This window comes from Egretta garzetta, unplaced genomic scaffold (assembly GCF_000687185.1).
Source record: "Egretta garzetta isolate BGI_Z169 unplaced genomic scaffold, ASM68718v1 scaffold504, whole genome shotgun sequence".
Lineage (NCBI taxonomy): Eukaryota > Metazoa > Chordata > Aves > Pelecaniformes > Ardeidae > Egretta > Egretta garzetta.
The window spans coordinates 1,244,578-1,266,109 of record NW_009259535.1 but is presented as its reverse complement, the minus strand read 5'-3'; the positions used below and the strand labels follow the sequence as shown (position 1 = coordinate 1,266,109).

Below are 21,532 nucleotides of genomic sequence, written 5' to 3'. Positions count from 1 at the left end.
GTAATACTATTCCCTTGTTTATTAGAATGCTATATTATTTTCTTTATAAAACATGAATATTTGGCTAACTATAGAAGAAAGGTGAGCTGCTTACCATCAGAATGATTGTTTCCCTAGCACATAGATTAGGAATCAAGGAGAGCCTTTTATATACAATGTCATGTACAGGAGGTTATAATAATTTGTTTTTCACAGCATATTTTATATCCAGCAGATAACCTTATACTGAGGCAAATCACAGTAATGAAAAAAAATAATTCTTATTATATCTCTGTTTTTATTTAAAATTTATCAGCTGCCTATCTGTAATCACAGTTGTTTTTTCAAATGATTCTTGTTGCGCACATGACAGTGGTGATGGGTACAGAAACGCTACAGAAAAGATACAGCTGTTTTGAATACAAAAAGCACTTTTATAACTGTTTTGTTACAGTTAAAACTAGAGACATGCCTTTCTTTCCCTTTGAAATAAAGGCAAATCCTGCTCAGGTAGTTCCTGATATTCTGTATTTATATCCAATTCTAGAGAAGATCTGCAGAATTTGATAGAAAATTACAACTTGTCTGTTCATTTTAAAAATTATTTTTTATAAGTCAGTTACATGGAATTCTCTAAAATTCCCAAGGTTTGTTTAAAAGCTTACTGAAAACCATATAAATTTGTGCAAAGTTCAAGGAGCTAAAGAGTTGTAAGAGTTTCCTTGTTCCGTCTGACTTGCTAGTTGAGCCCTAGTACCTTTAGTAGGGCTCTGTCCTTTATTTTTGCTTTGTGTTCTCTCCCTGATTCAGTGGAAATTGTGAGTTATCAGTACATGCAAGGACCAAGTTCTTCTTTTCTTGTAAAGATCCATGATAAAGCATGGGAACATGTTAGAATGATGATTCATGTAAAAATATCTGAAGATTTACCTTTTATGTCTTGTAAAACTTATGAGTTGCACTGTTCTTGCAAACTGATGCTTTCCTGGTGTGCAGGTTGGAGACTACGTGTTTGCCAGAACTGGGACACAGACGGGAAATGAATATTATGCACCTGCCATTGTCATAGCAACACCAAAGAGGGTGGAAACGGGTGACAAACTCTACACAGTCGTGATGTTCAACAACAGGAAAGTAAGTAAACCTAGAAGATGATACCAATTTGGTAATGGTATTACCGTTGTTCTGTTTCTGATGAGGCAGATACAATTTTCCAGGCTAAGAAGCTCACGATCCTGATCCCTGTCACCAGCTAACCAAAGTAAATCAGATTTCAGGGCTCAGTGAAGAGCTGGTGTAATAGACATGAACCAAGAAATTCTGTAGGATAATTTATTCCTAAACCATACTCTGTTCTTTCCTCTTTAATCCATTTGGTGACTTTCACAAGCTCCATGCTGCTAAAATGAGAAACAGGGGGGGTTTATCACAGTCAGTATTGTGTTCAGTTCATTTCATTATGTGTGTTTGTTTGCTTGTAAGCTATTATGATAATTTTACTGCATTTTTTCAGAGGGCATATTAAGAAAATGTACTTTGTACTTGATGCTTTTATCTTCATTATTTAGAGGCTGATTACAGTTACATTAAAACAGTTGGCTTTTTATACATATGTATCTTAATTGTTTCTGAGATTTAGATTTAAATTAGATGAATGTTGATTGTATTATTGCAGGAACACTGTGTAAGAAGCGGACTTATTAAAATTAGCCAAACGAAGTATGCCTTTTCCTGTCGGTACATAAGAATGGTGCAGATGGTGGATTATATGACGTGAGTATGCTCGAACCTAAAAATATAAAAGCTATTTTATGTGCATCCTAAATGTTGCACTTTGCGTTCAACGATGCTGTCAGATTTCCATATGTAGTACTCTAACTACAGTTGTTGTGGACTGGCTTGCTCTAGGCATACAACCAAGTGATTTGACCCACAAGCATGTCAATCAGAAGAGCATTAACTGTCTGTCCTACCATTTTATTATCTGGCAATTTATTGCCCTGTTTTCATTTTGGAAACATTGATGGGATGTGATGGTTTGAAGCTTAGCCCCAGGAAGCTGCTAGAGGATTGCTGAAAAGTGAGATGGAGTTTCTATTTGTTGTAGACCTTATTTTTCTTCTGAGATATTTATTGTGATATAAAGCTATGCATTAAATCACAAATTGTTTCTAAGATACTGAATCTTCTACTGTGCTCAAATCTGGGGGGTGATGCGGGGAGAGTGTGTAGGATGCATATGAGCCCCTACTTAAGTTCTGCAGAACTTATGTACAGCAGGGGTAACATTATTCTGGTGTGAAGTGTGTGCTGAATGTGCAGTGGTTCCAAGTGATTGTGGATTACTTTTTCATCTTGTGTTAAGTTCTAGTTCAATCCATTTGAAATAGCATTGGATTGCGATAACCTTCAGAGCACCAACAATCTCTGACAGCAAGCAACAACAGATCTTAGGAAGTAGAGTAAGATCAGAACAGTCATCTAGGGATATTTCTCCAGAATACATTCCCAATCTCCAGCAATCTGTGATTTAAGGATTTTCTGAAGCAGAATTGGAGTCTCTATTAACCGCCTTGATGGATTTTTCTTCCACCAATTTTTGTGTTTACTTTTTTGAACCCGTGTAAACCTTTATCATCCATAGCCTTTTCCCAGAAGGAGCTGCACAGTTTCACATTTTGTATGAGAAAACATATACTTTTGTTTTGAATCTTCCATCTGCCTTGACTTCCCATAGGGATTCTACACTGAAGGGTTTCCTCTTCTGTGTACATCAACGTAGTATGGGCACTGCTGCCAAAGAATTGTGTAGTCTTCGTTATGGGAGATTTCTTCCCAAGAGGTTGCATGGAGGACAAATCCCACCTTTAAAGGCAATTTTAGGAGTTCTTTATTTTTATTGAAATGTTCTAATATGGTGATCAGTGTTAAAGATTACATCTAAAAACAGTGGGTGGGGGTGTCAGTTGTGGGCTGATCTACGAATTCCCTGAGAATGATGGAACAAAAAAGCAATACTGATTCAAGCTCTGTTTCCCACACGTTTTCTAGTAGTGATTCCAGTTCAGTTTGAAACTTGCTCTTCTGCCAGCTTGCAGCCACAGCACATAAAGAAATTAAACCCCCCAATTTACTGAGCAGAATTCCAAATCTGGAAATACATCAGTGCCTCTTTCTAGGCCAGATCACCTGCATGATTGTAACCTCTTTTCACCGCAAAGTAAACCCAAAGACCATGGCTTCCTGCTTAGTGCATACAACCAGCTGAAAAGAGGCAGGTGTGTAATTGAGCTGAGCTCCAGCAAAATCAGTGGAAGACTTTCCTTTTCATGGAGTTGGATTATATTCTTATTTTTATATATATATATAAGATTATATTATTATTATATATTATTATATTCTTATTGTATATATATATACACAGCTTATTCAGAAAAGATGTGACTAAATACATAAGCAATAAAAGGGGCTTCCATTCTGCATGCTTTGTTTCATGACTGAGTGCTTTAATATCAAATTTAATATTCATTCTCCAAACAGACTTTATTGGCAAGCTGACTTGCTGTTGTTATGTACAAATGATGAGAGAATTGAGTTATTCACTGGCAAACAGAGGAATTCTTTGGAGAACTGGCTGAAATGAATGCACTAAATTTTTGCAAACAAGAAATAAATGTACTCATTAAATCTAAATTTTAGATGAAGTGATACCAGATCTGGCAGATCTCTGGGTAAAATAGTGTGTGAAACTGCATATTCAAATCATATTAATTGTGAATTTCTATATAGTGTTTCCAGCTAGCAAACACTGGTCTGGTTGTAAATGCACTGGCCAGTTAGTATAACAGATGATTGAAATGAAATTAATGAAATCTAAATAATGAAATCTAAAATATTCCAAACAATATTGTTACCACAGCACCTAATAATGGATTCTCAGTTAAGGCATTCATTTTATTCCCTTTAGACCAAACTATAACAGTTTTTAGCATGGCCTGGAATAGAGCATAAATTTTGCAAGCATAATGATTGAGCACACTGACGTCTTACAGCTGTTTTAAGGTCTGAAGTTTTCACTATATTGTTTCTGTTTTTTCTCGCAGCAGTTGTAGATTTTAGAAACAAACCACCATATTTGAAATGAGAAGGGGTTTAGTGCAAAATGCCTCTATTTTTGAGGATGGCACTATTCAGATTGTTCTGAAATTACCCCCATTAACAGGACATGAGAAGTGCCTCCAAACAATATTATTTCAAATGCTATTGCTTACATCTGATTGCTAGTGTTTAAAGACACCAAGGCCCAGCTACCCAGAGGGACATTGTGGGACTCCAAGCAGTAACACTTGAGCGTTTGGCAGCTCTGAGAATGGAATTTAGGTACTTTGACTGCATGGATGTATATTGAACGTCAAGATTTATAGCACAGAGTGCAGTGAAATGTGTAAAGCAGCTAATAAGAATTGACAGAGAGAGCTGAGTATCTGAAATGAAGACTCTCTTCACTTAGATACTCACTCACAGCCCTGAACTAGATATATTCGAGCCTTTGGAATTCCCAGGGTCCTCTGCTGGCATTGCATAAATAGTAATTTTTAGCATATAGGCAACATAGACTTAACCCCCAGGTACGCAGATAAAGTAAATTGGTATGCCAGTAAAAACCGTGGAGGTCACTAGTGATCTACAATATTCCACAATTTGCTGCCAGAATCACAGCACCTTCTTTTCCAAATTCCCAACTTTATCACCAGCTGCAATATATTTCTCTGCATCTTTTTCCACATTATGTATCATATCTGGTTCTGCTGAATTTTTAGTCTCTTTTCCAAGAATTAAAGGTAGAAGCCTGCTACTATAGAGCTTATACAGTTAAGAGTCTTTTAAGTTTCCTACTTCTTGGATCTATAACTCTTTACAGTAAATCGCTTCGTAAGATTTGAGTAGGCAGTCCTTGATGAGGCACTTACTAATTCAGAATACGCGCCTTTTGCTTGTAACATTCTCAGCTAGGTTTTGAGTTTTCTGTAAAGCCACATATTTGTAAAGGGAAATCTCCTTCCTTTCTTGCTGCTTAACATGTCACTTCAGTATCACATAGACATACATAATGTCCCCTTCTGGGCGCTGACTCCATTAACTCAGTGGCTGCATCATAAAAAGCTGATACTGGCCATGATTTTGCTTTGTATTTGTTTCTTTCTGTAACTGCCATGCTGTGTTGAATGATTGTTTTCCTTTTATCAGGAGGTGTACATTCAAAGCCATTAAACAACTGTGTGTCATTAGTCACACATTAATCAGTTACTAACATTAGCAATGCTATGGCAGTGCTCCAGCCCAGACTGAGTTGGAGTTTCCATTAGAGCCCCTACCTTTTAGAGAGCATGGAAGCATGCTTCCCGCTGAAACTTACCATTTATTATATTCTAAAATAGATACCTACCTCCCGTGTCATACTTATCAGAGGGGAACAGCGCAACATATTGCTCATGGGTGCGCACAGATCTAATGAGAGCATGCTGACATTGTTGATAGAAACAAAGTAGAAGCATAACTTAATCTGAAGGAAACAAAAAGTTTGAATGCAGTAGGATATTAGAAGCTCAAAAAGAGGCAATCCTTGTGTGCTAGGTCCTGTAGAAGTAAGGGAAAAAAGTCAAAGGGATAGCTCAGGATCTCCTCTTGACAAGGAGCCCACAGCACAAATAGATGTATCACAATAGCTTGGGTAACTCTTCAGCTCTGGGTTCTTTGGGATCGTCTTTTGATGTTCGTGTGGTGTGTACTAGGGGTCATGCTTAATTCATTAATCTTTAGAGGTACTAATATAGCTCTCGTCATTTTACTCTCAGATGCTAGCATCTGTTTGGGGTGTTTTCCTGCCATCACAGTGGAAAGAAATAATTATGGCAGAGCAAGTACTCTGCAAATGTAACTACCAAATCCCATATGCAAAGTAAAACACGATGTGCTCTGGGCCCACACCACAAAAGACAATTACTGCCTAAATCCTTTTTGGAGTCATAGGAGATAGACAGAATTAGGGACCAGAACCCTGTTTTAGGCTATTCTTTACCTGTTTTGTAAATAAAAGGGCAACTAAATTTTAAGACATTTATAGCCCTGTCAAATGGTCAAGCGTGTGGCCAAGTCCTTCTCTTGTCAGTACTGTGAGATGTGGGGAAAAGGTGAAATCTATGTCATGTAAAAAAAGGTTTAAAATAGTATATTATCTGTGTGCTTTTAGCTTAGTGAATCTCCTTGTCTGATTTTCTAGCCTGGACAGAGAGACCAAAAAGCCCTATCCCCACTCATCTGTGGAAGATGAAGGAGGAGAAGAAGCAAAGCAAAGTATTGTGAAACAAGAAAAGGGAAAAAAGAAAAAGAAGAGGAGAGAAGAAGACAAAAGACATCCCAGGGAGACAATGTTGGACTCTGATGATCTTTTGTTTGTCTCCAGAAGGGAAGCAAAACAGAGAGGGAGAAATTCACTGCCTAGCAATGAAGAAGAATTTGAAGGTAAAGAAGTAGCTCTGGAAAATTATAAATATTAGGGATTGAACAGATCTGATGGGCTTTCAGTTATTCCCCACACAAGAAACCAGGTTTTTGCATTTCTGGGTGTAGGACCAGCCTGCTTTCCCATGTCCTGCGTGACAAGGTTGTTTCACCTCCTTTGGAAACCATTCTTCACACTGATCATTCTCAGAGTGTGTTTCCACTGCAAAGGGAAGAACTGAATAAAGCATGTTCCAGCATATGCTACCTCAATTTCCCTAACATTTGTTGTAGCAGTGGAGATGCAATAACACCAATCTTAGTACCTACTAGTAAGCAGAGTACATACTCCGGTCCCTCTACTGTTTGTTACCTGTTAGATTAAAGATATGTCTATATTGCAGGCATTAAATTATTGTGTATGGAGCTCAATGCTTCAGAGGTTAAATTGCTTTTAGTGTCTGAGCTAGCTCACTTAAAGCTGACATCAGTATCTGTATGCCGTGTCACTCTGCAGTCGAGACCTGGGCTAGTGTAGGTATGCCATTACGTGCTACAGCCAGCTCTTCATTCTGAAGATCCTACTGTCAGCAGAAAGATAAGAGGATTTTTATCCGTACCTGCTAGTTGTACCTCCTTGTACTATTTTAAACATGTTCTCAACATCCTCATTAATTATTTACTTCCAGAAGTAGTGGATTATAGATTCACTTAATCATCATGTTGTCAATCAACTTGATTTGGCTCCTCTGAACTTTCCTTCTATGTTCTCACTCATCTTTTAAAGATTGTCTGCAAATTCCATTTACATTGCTTATAATGGGTATTATGGTGCCACTGCATTTTAGGAGTGGCCTGGTCAGAATTACATGACAGCAGAGGTGCTGGGCTTGTCCTGTAGCTGTGTGAGAGACCACAGCTTCCAGAGGTAGGGCTACTTCCCTGGAAATGCTCCGTTATCCCAGACTCCTCCGTCCTGGACATCTTGAGATGAGATGCAGAGTAAATGTGAAGTAATGCTAATGTGATCAGCAAGTCCTGGTGCGGATTCCATGCAGGTTGAAGGAAAGATGAGAGCAGTGGCTGTCTGTGTGCTTGAATCCTGCCTAGCCTTACCAAATAATCTCACAGTACTCTATCAAGACTCTAGCAGGACTTCAAGGTGGTATGTGGGCCGAACATGCTGAAGAGAGTACCTTGTCCTCCTTTTATGACACCGTGGATGTTCAATATGGCTTTTTTTTTTGCTTAAATTTATTTTCATTTACATATCCTTCTGTGTTCCGTCAGAAAGGGGAAAGTCAGAGAGCTGAAACACCCTGGTTTTCGTCTTCAGACACCTACATAACCCTGAAATCTTGGTTGTTGCCCTTCATACACCAGATACACAAATGTTCATCAGAGTCATCCCCTACCTGATTTTTCCAGTAGTTGTTTTCAATACTTCATTATTTCTCGAATGTCTGTAACAAAGGCAGACTTTCTTAAAATAGAGTCAGCATCTCAGAGGATGTTTTGAATACCTGTAAACACCATTACAAGTTAAAGCTAGTAACTTTGGTAGCTAAATATCTTTCACAGTAATTAGGTTATACTTATTTTTTCAAGATTTCCAAAAGCAGTCTGTTAAACTGGGAACTGGTTTATCTGAAAGATGCACAATCCTCCCACATATTTTTTTCCTTCTAATACCTAATACCTGAATAATTTGGGTATCTTTTAACTTTCAAAAAAGCTCAATAGTCCTGATCTATTTGTCTGAAGTAAAGGCTTTTTCTTCATATTTATACACAATAGTTTTCTGTGAATGTTAGTATGTGTGTAATGTGTTAAAAGCATTCAGTGCCATCAGCAATTCCTACATTTTCTTTCCAGAGGTTTGTCTTGTCACTTCTTATGAACTCTCCAGATACATGCATATTTGCTAAATAATCTGATTGCACTGTGCTTTGTAACTAGTCCGTGTGTTAAGCAACACTTCTTCCTATGGTTCTGCTGACTTCACGTGTACCTTTCTCTGTTGTATGAGGAAATAAGTTCTCCTGAACCTGAATGAGCATTGCCCAATACAGAGGTGGATTTTTGTGCTCTCCAAGATAACGTGGGTTTGGCTACATAGCTCTTATATAGGTGGTTCATGAAGCCTTGTCTTTCCATGAAGCCTTATATTTCCACAGAGCTGTGGGTCCTATATGAATTAATGGAGTATTTTGGAATGTTTGTGGTTTGGTTTGTGCTTAGTTAAAATATCCCTGATTGTTAGGAGGAAACAACAACCCATCCCTGTTATTCCCACTCAGGGAAACATCATCAACAGCATTGAATAGAGATTAAGTAATTGTGTTAGTTATTTAGTGTACATTATCTTCATTGTCGTGTCAATGTGCAATTTTGTCTTATTTATTCCAGAACTATTAGATTTAACACGTTATTATTTTACTGTGTATGCCTGCTGCTGCTGTTGTGTTAGTTAGTTCTGTATGTTTGTGAGAGAGCGAATGAAGGCCTGCCAATTGGAGCTGTTAGTGGGCCAACGATTCTTTGTCTAGTTAACTCAAATAAAACTATTTGATTGAACAAGATCACAAATACTTAACTCATTGGTTATTGCAGTCATTATTTTTGTAGATGCTTTATAAACCATGTATTTGTTTCTACAGAAAAATTCTTCTCCCTGTCTTTCTAGTCTTCTCTTTGTTCTGTAATGCCTAAAATCAATGTTCATTTCACATGATTTCCTTGTTGATTTTCCAAAATGCCAATCGAGTAAAAAACTAAATCAGAAAACAATTCAGAGTAAAGTACAGGTATGATACATAGTAATAGACTCCATTGCCTGATGCATTAGCAAGTCATAGCTAACAGAGCCCAAATCTCCTTTTTAATTTATAATGATATGTGACTTGAAGCAATTACACTGATAATTACTGTAACTGCCAATACGGGGTAGGTGGGAGACCTTTGAAAATGGTAATTTTCTATCCTTTTCTATGGCAAATCTAGTTCCTCTGTTTTGGGTTCAAGAGTGTAGCAGCTGCGGCACCTGGCGGCCTAGTGGATTGGCTGGGTTTCCCACAGTAGGTTTTCACATTTTTAGCACCCGCTTGTTTTCCAATCTCATTTTCCGGGTAGTTCATTTAGCATTTGGAGAAGGCCATCATAATAAAGCAGCGTTCCCATCTGTTGGTCATGGCTTGTTTCATAAGCAGTTGATGTCAATTCAGCTATGCCTGCATCTGTTACTTACTGCAGCTGTGCGTTGTTAAGGGCTCCCCAACAGCCTCCAGATTTAGCTTTTGTTTTTCCGTTGATAGCATGTTACAGCATGGCCAGAACGGAGCTCTCCGCTGTCAGGGTTGTCCGCTCATCAAAAGAGGAAAGTGTGTTAAACTTTCCGTCTTTTTCCCCATAAAGAGTGAAACATGGAGCTGTGCAAGGGAAGAAAGTGCAGTTGCATTGGCGTAGGAGGCATGTCTTGGGGTGCCTGAGCGTGGAGAGGAAGGGTAACTGTCCCAATTCTGGGAGCAGGACCAGAATGGCTTCTTTCAACATCTTGGGAAGGTACACAGAGAGCACGCGCACTGGGTAAAGAAAATAAACAGTCTGTGAACTGTGTGTGATGGGGAACACTCACTTAACAGTGCATCTCTCATTTTATTCAAGGCAGCAGTAGGGCTGAAATACCTTTCGTGTAATGTTTTTGTACTGCAGACAGATACTGTCAGCTTACAGGATACACGCAAGAAATTTCTCGAACCTCACACAGGTGAACTCCAGATTCCTGTCTCTTAGGTTGCCCAAGGAGAATCAGAACATTCCTTTTGTGTCATCTAAGTGCTGATGTTGTATAAGACAATTTCCAAAGGCACGCTTTTGATTTTTAAACCCTCAGATTTAGGGTTTTCAGTGGTAGCTATGGATGATCAGCATGCCTAAAACTAATCATACTCACGTCTTGTACTCTACATACTCAATCTGCACTGTTGCTTCCCCACCCCAGGTATCAGAACTTTATTCTTCAGATGCCTCCCTGTTTTGTTTTCTGCTACATGAGTCTTTATTATATGATCATTTAAAACCCCCAAATCCCCCCTAAAAAAATAATATGAAGCTAAATAGAGTATGCGATTTTGTTTACTTTGTTTCTTCCTATTTTATTCCCTTTCTTTTTTCCTTCTGCTTCCAGTCTTTTGCAATTCATTCATTATGATTGTCATCATTTTGTGCCAGGAGGGTGCCTAGTGGTTGGAGGTCTCTTTTGATATGGTTGTAAAAAGTGATTTTTCAGTGACACAGTATTGATAATAGCAAATCAGAGAAGATAAGCATTGACATACGGGGTCAGACAAAGGCCTGAGTAGCCCAGACACTGTCCCCAGCAGTGGCTAGAAGGTGATTCCTGAGAAAGAGTAAGAACAATGTTTGGCACATGAATAACAACAGCTACAAGCTTAGAAAATGAGAATACTTAAAAAGCAGACTGGTTTGAACTTGTGAGCATGAAAGCAAAGAGGAAAGCAGTGAAAGGCCTCTTTGCACAAGACTATTGCTCTGTTACCATAGTCATGGAGCCATTTGTTCCATGATAAATTTCAGGGTGTGTGTTGGGGGTGTGTGTGGTTGAACTGTTATATCCAAGCTCAAGGTGGGTCAATATTTTCTCTCCCTAAGGAGTACCTGTTCTCTCCTAGCATCTTCATTCTCCATTTCATCATCCTGGCATTCATCAAGGGGTCAAGCTCTGCAGTCGCCAAGCGCTTCAACTCCCAGCTCACCAAAGCATCTCTGTTGCTTGCATGGTCCTGCTGTAGAAAAGTCTCCAGAGCCTGGTAAAAGCAACTTCATCTGAATTATTAGAGTCAACACAGAGCAGCAAGGATCGGCAAGGCAGCCTCAGCAGCACTGCTCAGAGCGAACAAAGCCACGTTGAGGGTGCATGGTGAAGCAGCTTGTGAGGAATGGATGAGGCTGCAGATAGGAAAGATTTTTAGCACCTGTAACTGTGAAATTTTATTCCTTGAATCAAAAATAAACTGACTAGTTAATGCTAAATTATTTATGATTTTGCAGACTTACTTTGGAGGCATGAAAGGGAAACTGTGTCAGACAGAGGTTCAGCTGTGCTGCTGAGAAGTATCAATATGAGAAGAGAGAATGGAAAATTGTACTTGTCTGAGTATCCTTTCTTTGCAATTGACCTATTTGATTTATTAACTGTGGCCTTTCTCACAAAATGCCTTTTTCCAAAACTCCTTTTTCAGAGATTCAGTCTGCAAGGCATCTGGGAAGACCTGCTGCAGGGAGCTTACCCAGTTTTCCACTGGTGCTGACTTTTAAATCTACCTGTCCTAAAGCTTTTCCGCTGATGGGGACTGTCCCATGAGGACATGGATGAGGTGCTTTGCCCTCAAAGACTAACCTTGTGGTAGCATAGGCTTTGACCAAGGGCTGAATTCTTCTAGCCAGTGCTACTCTGAAGGCGGAGGAATTGCTTCAGTGTTACGGCACTATAAATGAAAGCAGGAGTTGCACCTAGACACTTTTAGGACCATCTCTACTCTTAGCTCCCAAATAATGGCTAGGTTACTGAACCCAGTAAAAAAAAAAAAAAAGCCAAATGAAGATTCATTTTCTCTAACACATGTAATGTGATATTCAGTAAGACGTGGCATTTGAAATGGCACACAGTTGGGGGGATGTAGTGTGTTCAGCACTGAAGAGCCTCACCTCAACCGAAGTATGACTTGTGGATGTAGTGACACAACTGTATGCTTGTCTAGGGCTTTCTGTTAAGAAGGTGAAGACTGGTTCTTAATATTTTAGGCATATCAAGGTGAGTGGATGTTAAAGATTCTCCCAAGCTTGACTTTAGATACCTATGCAATTTCCAGGCAGATGTATGTATTCATCTTTACCTTTGAAGTGAAGTGGAATTGAAAAGATAACACTTAACCAGATAGAAACAGAAGGCGTCCAATTAGTATATACACGTGTATATATTGTAACCCAGTGGTACCTTTACATTTGGTGAATTCCAGCTTTTATGGTAGCAGTTTTAATCATAGCTCTTTTTTGTGTTTCAGATAAACGACACGTTTAGAACTGGGCCTGACTGCCGGGATATTCTGCTGCTTTGATGTAGCAGCAATATCTCAGGCCTTTTATTACCTCGTCTACACTTTGGTTCTTCTTTTTTTAAATGTCTTTCACAGATGAAGGCTATTCTTAGATTAATATTGCATTATTATTACTACATTCCACGTATCTTTCTGAATGAATTAGCAAATATTAAAGATTGCTGTATGATTAAACAAAGCATAATAGAGACAATTTCACCTTACAAGATGGTGTCTGGCCGTCCTGGCCCTTCTGGATGCCTGGAGTGTAACATCGTTGCTGCAGATTTCAAATGGCAGTGACAGGGGTGCTGTGCTGGCTGCACCCAGGGACTCAGGGCCCTGACAGAGCCGGTGATACGGTGAGCCAAGGACATCTCTGCAGCTGAGCATCGATTTCTGTGTGTTGTTAGGGAGGCTTTTGCATAGATACGTGGGGAAATCATTTCCATCAGTGACAAAATGAGTGGGACAGCAATAGAGAAGACATCTCCTCTGCTCAAGAAAGGTTATTCTAAGCTGGGGTTGGCTGGAGTCCAAGCGTTGTACCATACGGCTTCTCTTATGGTCTTTCTGTGTGTTTGTGTCTGTTTATAATAATAGCGAGGAAGTGCCTTCTTTGAGTGAGGGATCTCTATTTCATGCAGCACACTTCTTCTGAGCACTAAATATTTCACTTAGCACAACGTAACCATGGTAGCATGGTGAGAACCTTGACTTTTTGGCCCTGAAATCTAAAAGAAACAGAGCAATGAACAGAAGACATCCCAAACATCGTGAAATGCTCAGCTCCCATCAAAGGTCTTTCTGTGGTGCTGGTACCTTGCTCTTGGGAGGTAGATTCCTGGTACAATGGAGTGGGTAAAATATTTTATTTTGATTTTACAGATGCAGGAAGGTCGTGTTTGATTTATGGCAAATCTGGCAGAGTCTCCCTTGAGGCCAGCGTGGAGACAACACCCGAGCAACTTGTGGTGGTTATTACCAAATCTCAGGGAGCTGCGCAGAGGAGGAGAAGGTGCCACATTATTTTCAGATGAGTGGGTGTCCCCTGCTGTAGGAGAATAAAAAGTACTGTACTTAATGCCCTGCTTCTCTTGGGCTCGATCTACTGGCTGTGCTCCTATACACAAGCAGACCGAAAATCTCAAGCCCCACTCTGTCTGTGCTTCACATTTTCAACAGCCATTCATATGAAATGAGAATAGCCTGATGCCATAATTTAGGAGAGATATAAAAAAAAAATTGTATTTCTGTAGTCAGTGGAGGCAAACAGAGTCTTGGAGGATATATTTTGGATATGCCTCTCGGACACTTCCTTATAGGCATGCTGCAAGTGCCTACTCTAGGCAGCTGCTTCAGGTGTACACTTGGCCAGAAAATCCTAGCCGCTGTCTGTGCAGGTCAGTATTTCCCAGGAGAACACTGAGCTATCAGTTTGGGGAAAATTTTGAGGGTTTGATCCCTGTTTCTGTCTCAGTGTGGAGCAAAAAGAAGCATACAGGTATTTTTATTTAGTAAAGGAGAATTACAGAGTTTGTGTGGCCAGAATGACCTTGCACCCAGGATACCTCAGTGGGATGTGAGAGAGATTATTGAAATTTCTGCCCAGCCTGATTCAAGGAAGACTCAAACCTGGGAAAAACTGTAATTCTGGAAGTTGCAATTCAGATAGTTCATGTTACCTTCTGTTCTGCAGCTCCAAGCTCCTTCCTTACTCCATGATGTCCTGGAGTTTTCTCTTGGAGAATGGAGCTGGCACATACACAGAGTCCCTGGTTATAGGGAGTCACTGGGGATCTGTTCTACACAGAGGAAAAATTGGAAGTGATATCATTATACCACAACATCCATGAAATTTTAGGCCAGGGTAGCTGGGAAGAAGTATTTCTACTGTGGACGTGATAACTTTGGTTTTCTGGAGGAAATGGCACTACCAATGAATGGAAGAGCCCTATACATTTTGGTGGAAAAGATATTGTGATGAAAAGTTTGTTGAACAGAAAATCTACTTTTCCCCCAAGAGCGTCTTTCAATCACATGGACTTTGGAATCTACCTGCTCACATTTTTAGCAGCAGAAGATATGTCCCAATCAGACTAATTCAGCATTGACATATTCCTCTCACCTATGTCTCTTGTGATTGCTGTGCATTTGAGGCCAAACATCTTGCAATTCCAGTGACATGAACAAAATGGAGGGTGAACCAACTTTTCAGGTACATATTGTTCAAGCATGTGCAGGTGGATTGTATGCCACCCTGCAGCAATGAAGACTGGGATCCTCTTGAAAAAATGGCTGAAGAGAACTTGCCTTAGTATCTGGCAATACTGGGTGCAATACAAACTGGGTGCCATACAAATTTGTGAGAAATAAAACCAGGAATGTTAACTAAGTGCAAGATCAAAACTGGCAGCACAGGTAGCCTGGATGGTGAATTATTCTGCATAAAGGGTGATCATCAATCACTGTTGGTTCTTCAGACAAGCTATATTTAAAGACTGATTAATTAGAGAAATATGAATGGTTATGGATGAGTCCCCTTTTCACTTGTTATTAAGGATCCATTTCACTGTTCCTTTCTGGGTGGGCAGCCTCAAGAAGCACCCATCATGGAATAACATCTGTTAATTTTCTCTACTGCAGCCCACAAGATTTGTTTTTCCTGCCCGAGTCTGGCTGCACTGCTTTGTGTTAAGCCTTGGAATTGTCAGGGTGATTTCTTCCTTTCGTCTGAACGTTCCTGTTGGTCTGTTCACAACACGCGAGCTCTGCCCCAGGTTCCACACCGTGCTGCAGATGCACAGGAGGTTATGTTTCTATATGCTTGCTTCTTTCCACTGATCTGTTTTAAAGAGGCAAGCAGTATTATGGTGGTCTGTCAACAAGATGAATTTTCCAATTAGATTTGCCAGATGGCTGAGCTTGACCAGAACGGCCTAATTTCAGGTTCTGTCAAGAGTGCATAACCAGATCACTGAAAATCCAGGTTGCTGGTTCCTCATGCTCCTCATACAGAGCTGGCAGTGGTGGGGTTTGGGTTGCCTGTCTGGCTCTGGAACTGGCCAAGTCTCCAAAGGGCTCAGTCCTTCGATAAACGACACTGTGAGAGATCCCATAGCTGCTCTTATCCATGCATCCACCCTGCTCCAAGTGGATCTGGGGCCACCTGTAACGACCTCCTGTTGATAAAATGAGGGTGTTAGCATCAAACCCGAGACTTTCTGGCAGCTCTGAGGTGCTTCTCCTGGGAGGAGGGGTTGCAGAAAAGGGCGTAGGCTTATGCTTACTGCTCTTGAAAACTGAGTGGGTAGCAATGCCAGTCCTCCCCATGCCACAGCCAGGCCAACAGCACCAAGCAAGTTCTGTCCCTAACCAAGCCACGCAGTGAGGTTTGCTGATGAAGCCTTGCTGCTTCTGGAGAGACACACCTCAAACCGGCTCAGTAGTACCCGGGTTCCAGTTTAATAGAAAACACGCCGAAGGGCAAAACTGTGTGAGGGTTGATCTCCATGCATCATAAGCTCAGTCTTATAATTACAGGGCTGTAAGGAAAGGTTGGAAGCAAACAAATACAAACACATCTGTGGCCTAAACTGAACAGTAGCTCTTTTTGCCCAGTTCTTCCCCTCCAACCAGCTCTTAAGGCTGGGGTCTCGGCACTGACAGTGCCACCCCTTCCTCTGAAAGGTGCCCCACATCTCAGTCCTTAGCAGGTTTAGAAGTGGTGATCGTCCATCTGCAGTGGCATTCCCTGCTCCAGACAGTTTCCCCCACAGGTAACTCAGAGCTGAGCATTGCGGCATCTGTGCAGCTGCCTCTCTGCCTCCCTTGAGCCCAGTTTTGTGATTGTAAGCTGACTTTTCTCTAGGTCAGACAGTGATGCAGAGTCTGGAAATCCCTGCACACCTCAACTTTGGTTTATGTCCTGCAGCTCCAGCAGAGAGGAAAGAAGGTCAAAGAGGGACAGAGATTTAGGACAGGAGATGCCACAGCTTTCAGGGAAGCTGCTGAGACGGGTATATTTTAGAATTTTTCCTCAGACTGCTCTTGTCTTTTTCCTCTGGAAATAACCTTTTCTCTGAAGAGAAATGGCTATGGAGAGGTATTTCCCAGGCAACCGTTGTATGGCTTAGCATAAAAAGAAGTATGGTGATGCCCCTCACTACAGGAAAGATGTTGCGTTGCTGGAGCGTGTCCAGAGGGGAGCAACCAGGCTGGTGAGGGGTCTGGAGCACAAGTCTTAGGAGGAGCAGCTGAGGGAACTGGGGCTGTTTAGCCTGGAGAAGAGGAGGCTGAGGGGAGACCTTATCGCCCTCTATGACTACCTGAAAGAAGGCTGTAGCCAGGTGGGGGTTGGCCTCTTCTCCCTGGTAACGGGTGATAGGATGAGGGGAAATGGCCTCAAGTTGCGCCAGGGGAGGTTTAGGTTGGACATTAGGAAAAATTTCTTCACCAAAAGGGTTATCAAGCACTGGAACGGGCTGCCCAGGGAAGTGGTCGAATCCCCATCCCTGGAGGTATTTAAAAGAAGGATAGATGAGGTGCTTAGGGACATGGTTTAGTGATGGGATGTCAGGGTTAGGTTAATGATTGGACTTGATCTTAAAGGTCTTTTCCAACCTAAACGATTCTATGATTCCATTCTGTGTGTTACAGGGCTTCATTTGCCAAAGTGGTCTTCTCTTTTCTTCCTAGAGCTTGCCTTTGATCTCATGGATACATTTATTCCCAGCATCTGAGTGGTTCTTCTGTGACATCACATTGGGACTATTGTCCTTGGTTTCGGTAGTTTAAAAAAATACGATCATTGAATTTCACAGGAGCAGTTAAGGCAGGGTTAGCTAGAAAGCTTTTGATTTTAGGACTGTGGCTAATTCCAACACTTTTAGTTTCCCTGAGGTAAGCTGTGAGTTTCAGGCTCAGCTGAGCGCTAAAACTCAAGGCTAACCTGAACAGTCTGGCGGATCTTCCTTGGTTTTGCTGTAAAGATACAGAACAGAGCAGACTTATTCAAACCTGCAGCAAGCTTTGTTCCCAGGAGCTCACAAGCTCCAGCCAAGCTCTCGCTAATCCAGGAATGTAGTTTGAGTTCACAGCGTGGCACACCTGTGTTCACACATAGGTTACCATTTTTCTGCCTCTCCTGCCTACCCCTTTTAACTTTTCCAGGCAGATTTCTTCTGCAAACAGCTCTGCCAGTGCCCTAAGTCAACCAGAAGCCACGTCAAGTAGGCTCTTGCAGCACTGAGGTTGCGTTGGTCAACCCTGGCGATAAGCAGCCTGCATCGGTTTGGGACCCACCCTGCAATGCTAGAGCAGGCTCGGAGTTAAAGCAGAGAGCTCGGCTGCTTGTACTTGAAAATGAAATCTGGGTCAGCAGTAAGTAATAAATACTTGCAGACGCTGGCTTTTCAAGCTCAGCGTTCCCCTCAGATTAAATCACTAACATTATGTCCTCCTTGGATTGGCCGGTTAGCATCTACTTGAAGCCGCAGTTGGTGTGCTACGTGGTGCAAGAGTGCCACTGCCGTGCCTGCGCTCCAGGTACCGTGCTGGCCGGAGCTATTGCAGGGTCCAGCTCTGCGGTGTGGGGCCCTTTGGTCTTTGGGACATCAGTCTCCCTGCTCGCTGAGATGAAGTGGGACTGTGTTTGCTAGGAACATGAGGGGGAGTTTGGGGTGGGGGGGAGGGGATAGTCTCCTTACATAACAGCAATTTGTAGAATTACCATCTCCCCCTCCTCTTTCTGATAAAACATACTGTGAATCAACTCACTTCTTTTCATGGCTAAAACGGAAACCAAAACCTTTTACCAATAAATAGACTAGACTAGACTAGACTAGAATGGAAGACTATTTCAGTTGGAAGGGACCTACAGCAATCATCCAGACCAACTGCTTGACCAGTTCAGGACTTACCAAAAGTTAAAGGCTGTTGTTAAGGGCATTGTCCAAATGCCTCTTAAACACTGTCAGTCTTGGGGCATCCATCACCCCTCTAGGAAGCCCATTCTAGTGTTTACCACCCTCTTGGTAAAGAAATGCTTCCTAATGCCAGGTCTAAACCTGCCTGGGTGCAGCTTTCAACCATTCCCACGTGCCCTGTCTCTGGATCCCAGGGAGAAGAGCTCAGCCCCTCCCTCTCCATACCCCCCCCTCAGGAAGCTGTAGAGAGAAATGAGGGGTGTGGGGGAAGTGAGTTCATGCAATGCAGTGAATACAGATGGGGAATATAGCTGAAAATGTTTTGGTTTCTTCTCCTGTTCTTCACGTTTTTCACCTTTGCCTGTCTGCAGAGCCTGGCTTTGTTCTGAGAGTCTTTTCACACATATTGCAGTCATTTACCACCCACAAACGCTGCCTGTTTATTCTTTCCTGTTGTTTTCATTGATCTAACATGAAAGTCACCTTGAACTGAAAGAGCTTTGCCCTTGCTAGGCATGCAAAGTATTGAAAAATATAAGAATAAGCATACAAGAATACAGGGGCTAGGCACGTTTTTGTAGGGATCGCTGTTGTAGGAGGTCACGGGTACCGAATCTGAGTTGTCCATAAAAAGGCAAGATGCTGTTGGGTTGAATAGAAAACTCATAGAATGGTGGCAGACTAGATACCGAGGCAGGGTGTGTTATACCTTTGAGTATTTATTTTGGTACTCATTTTTTCCTGAGCAGAAGCCTATTTGGGTACTTACTGACCAGTTTTTCATTCACATCAAGACAGGTGACATGGGGTCAGTATATAATTTGCCTGTGGATATATGATACGAATTTTATCACCGGAGAACAAAAATCTTTCTCAAGAAAATTCCTGCCAAGGTTTACCATCAACCCTTCTTCTATGCAAATGCTTTACAGACGAAGGAAACTCAGACCCTTTCCTTGCAAAACAAGAGGCAGCACTTCAACTTAACAGCTTGGTATTGAGTGCTTAAATATTTTTTGGCACATGAATTTAAAATATGCTTTCAGACAATTACATTGTGAGTATGCCTGCAGTGCTGGCAGCTGAGTGGTGGTCTCTTTGTTCTCTTAATTAAATATATGGCTAAATGCATTTAGCCACATTAGCATTGGCTGGGACAAGCGGTGCTGCGCTTTCTGGTCCCATGCAGCTCTGCTGGCCCTCGTGGTCAAAGCGCAGCCACACTCTGCCACTGCACGCTTTCATCCCAAGCACAAAAGCTACACATAGACTTCCTTCATGTCTTCCTTGACAAAATTAATTTTCTTTGCCTCTTCTTTCTGCTTTTCAGACCATGGATCTTCTGCTTAATTCTGGCTGTAAGAGCAGCAGTAGATTGCATATTTTACTGCCACAGAGAGATGGGTTATACTCAAGGGAAGAGTTTAAGAGGATGTGCTTTTTAAATGGCACAAAAGAGCAAAGCCCCATCAATTTCCATAGCTGCTGGGCATTTTGGGCGTCCTTTGGCCTGTAAATGTGTGACATTTTGTGCAGGGTGGAATCTGGTCTACTGAGAGGAACTTTCTTAGTGACAAGCTGATGGCTGACAGGTAGCTCATGGCCCATTTTTCTCCCTTTTCCAAGCCTACACACCCCATGTATTGCTTAAAAAGAGATCAATGCATTGGAATGACCAGTCTGACCAGTTTTAACCATATCCGGTATAATTTGACTGCAGAAGCCTTGAAGCTCACACCATGACAAAGCACTGAACACAATATCCCTCACCTCCTGCCGTCGACTGTGCCTCCCGCTGAAACTTCTGCCCCTGTACATACGTGAACTTGTGCATGTGTGGTTTGCATGTGCCGCGGCAAGCGCTTTTTAACTTCAAAGCCGTCAGGGAGAAGCCGAGAGGTCAGGTCTGCTCCTGCACAGAAACTGGCAAAGGCAAATGTGAGAACGGTTACGCAGCAGCTCGGGTGGAATAGGTGATGAAAAAAGAAAGTTTTCTTTTATTATACATCGCATCTACATGCACATCTATTGCTGATTTGCCTGGTTTTTTTTCTTGAATTAGATTATGAGTACTTCTACAAGGGCTTGGGTCTTCTTATAAGCTGTATAATACTGAACTCAGTGGCACTGCAAGCTTTGATATTTCCAGCAGTGACCCCAGATAACTTTAAGGGGTTGTTGTTACAGGCACTCCAGACACCAATGTATGTGACTTCAGTTAATTCCCATAATATTCACCTGGTACTTATTACTATGTAATACTTCAAAATGCATCTCATTTTCACCTAAACTTGTTTTTTATGAACCAAAATGTACAAAAGAAAGTTAGTCAAGTTAGTCAAGTTAGTCAAGTTAGTCAAGACCCAAATTTAGTCAAGTCAATGGTAAGACCCACGCTTGACAATTTTCATCTGAGAGCTGAAATCTAAATGCTAGCGCTTGGTGAGGAGTATGTGTGTGTCCAGGATACAGATTTAGCCTCTAACTGAGCTGAGCTAGAAGAAAATGCAGATTCAGGATGTAGATGTGATGCTCATTAATACTGTAGCTACAAATATGCTTCCTGAGGAAGTCTAAATAAATTAAGGAACTTCAAAAATTTTTCTCGCTTTTTTTTTTTTTTCCTCTTCAGACACACAGAATTGGAACGAATAGGATGAGGTCCCGTTGCCTAGACACATATTTCCAGTGCTATCTGAGATATTTATTTAAGGGTCTCCAAGCCATCTGGTTCAGGCTGCCATATATGACATGTAAGACTTACAGAAGATTTGTTTGGTCTGGCTGCTAGATGCTGGGTGAGATAATCCACAGCACCTAAAATAGCGCTGAGCCCTGCCAGTGCAGTCATTCCCTCTGCTGAATGCTACGGGAGGGGCTTAGGGTTGCCTGCTTATATCCACTACCTTTTATATCGGCTTGGTTACGTGAAGAGTGGAAGAAATAATTTTGCCTTTAGAAAGCTTTGGAAAACAAAGGCACACCTACTGATACCAAGGCATGCCACAG

At 41.4% G+C, this 21,532-nt stretch overlaps 1 protein-coding gene across 1 annotated transcript in view; it reads left to right on the top strand.

The window, feature by feature from the left end:
• Positions 1-12,580, top strand: part of VWA3B (von Willebrand factor A domain containing 3B) — a 69,210-nt gene extending 56,630 nt beyond the window's left edge. Inside the window, exons 25-29 of the mRNA XM_009637656.1 lie at positions 976-1,113; positions 1,655-1,752; positions 6,260-6,501; positions 11,172-11,309; positions 12,564-12,580. Coding sequence (XP_009635951.1) covers positions 976-1,113; positions 1,655-1,752; positions 6,260-6,501; positions 11,172-11,309; positions 12,564-12,580 — 633 coding nt within the window. The remainder of the gene's footprint in view (positions 1-975; positions 1,114-1,654; positions 1,753-6,259; positions 6,502-11,171; positions 11,310-12,563) is intronic.
• The last annotated feature ends 8,952 nt before the right edge of the window (positions 12,581-21,532 follow it).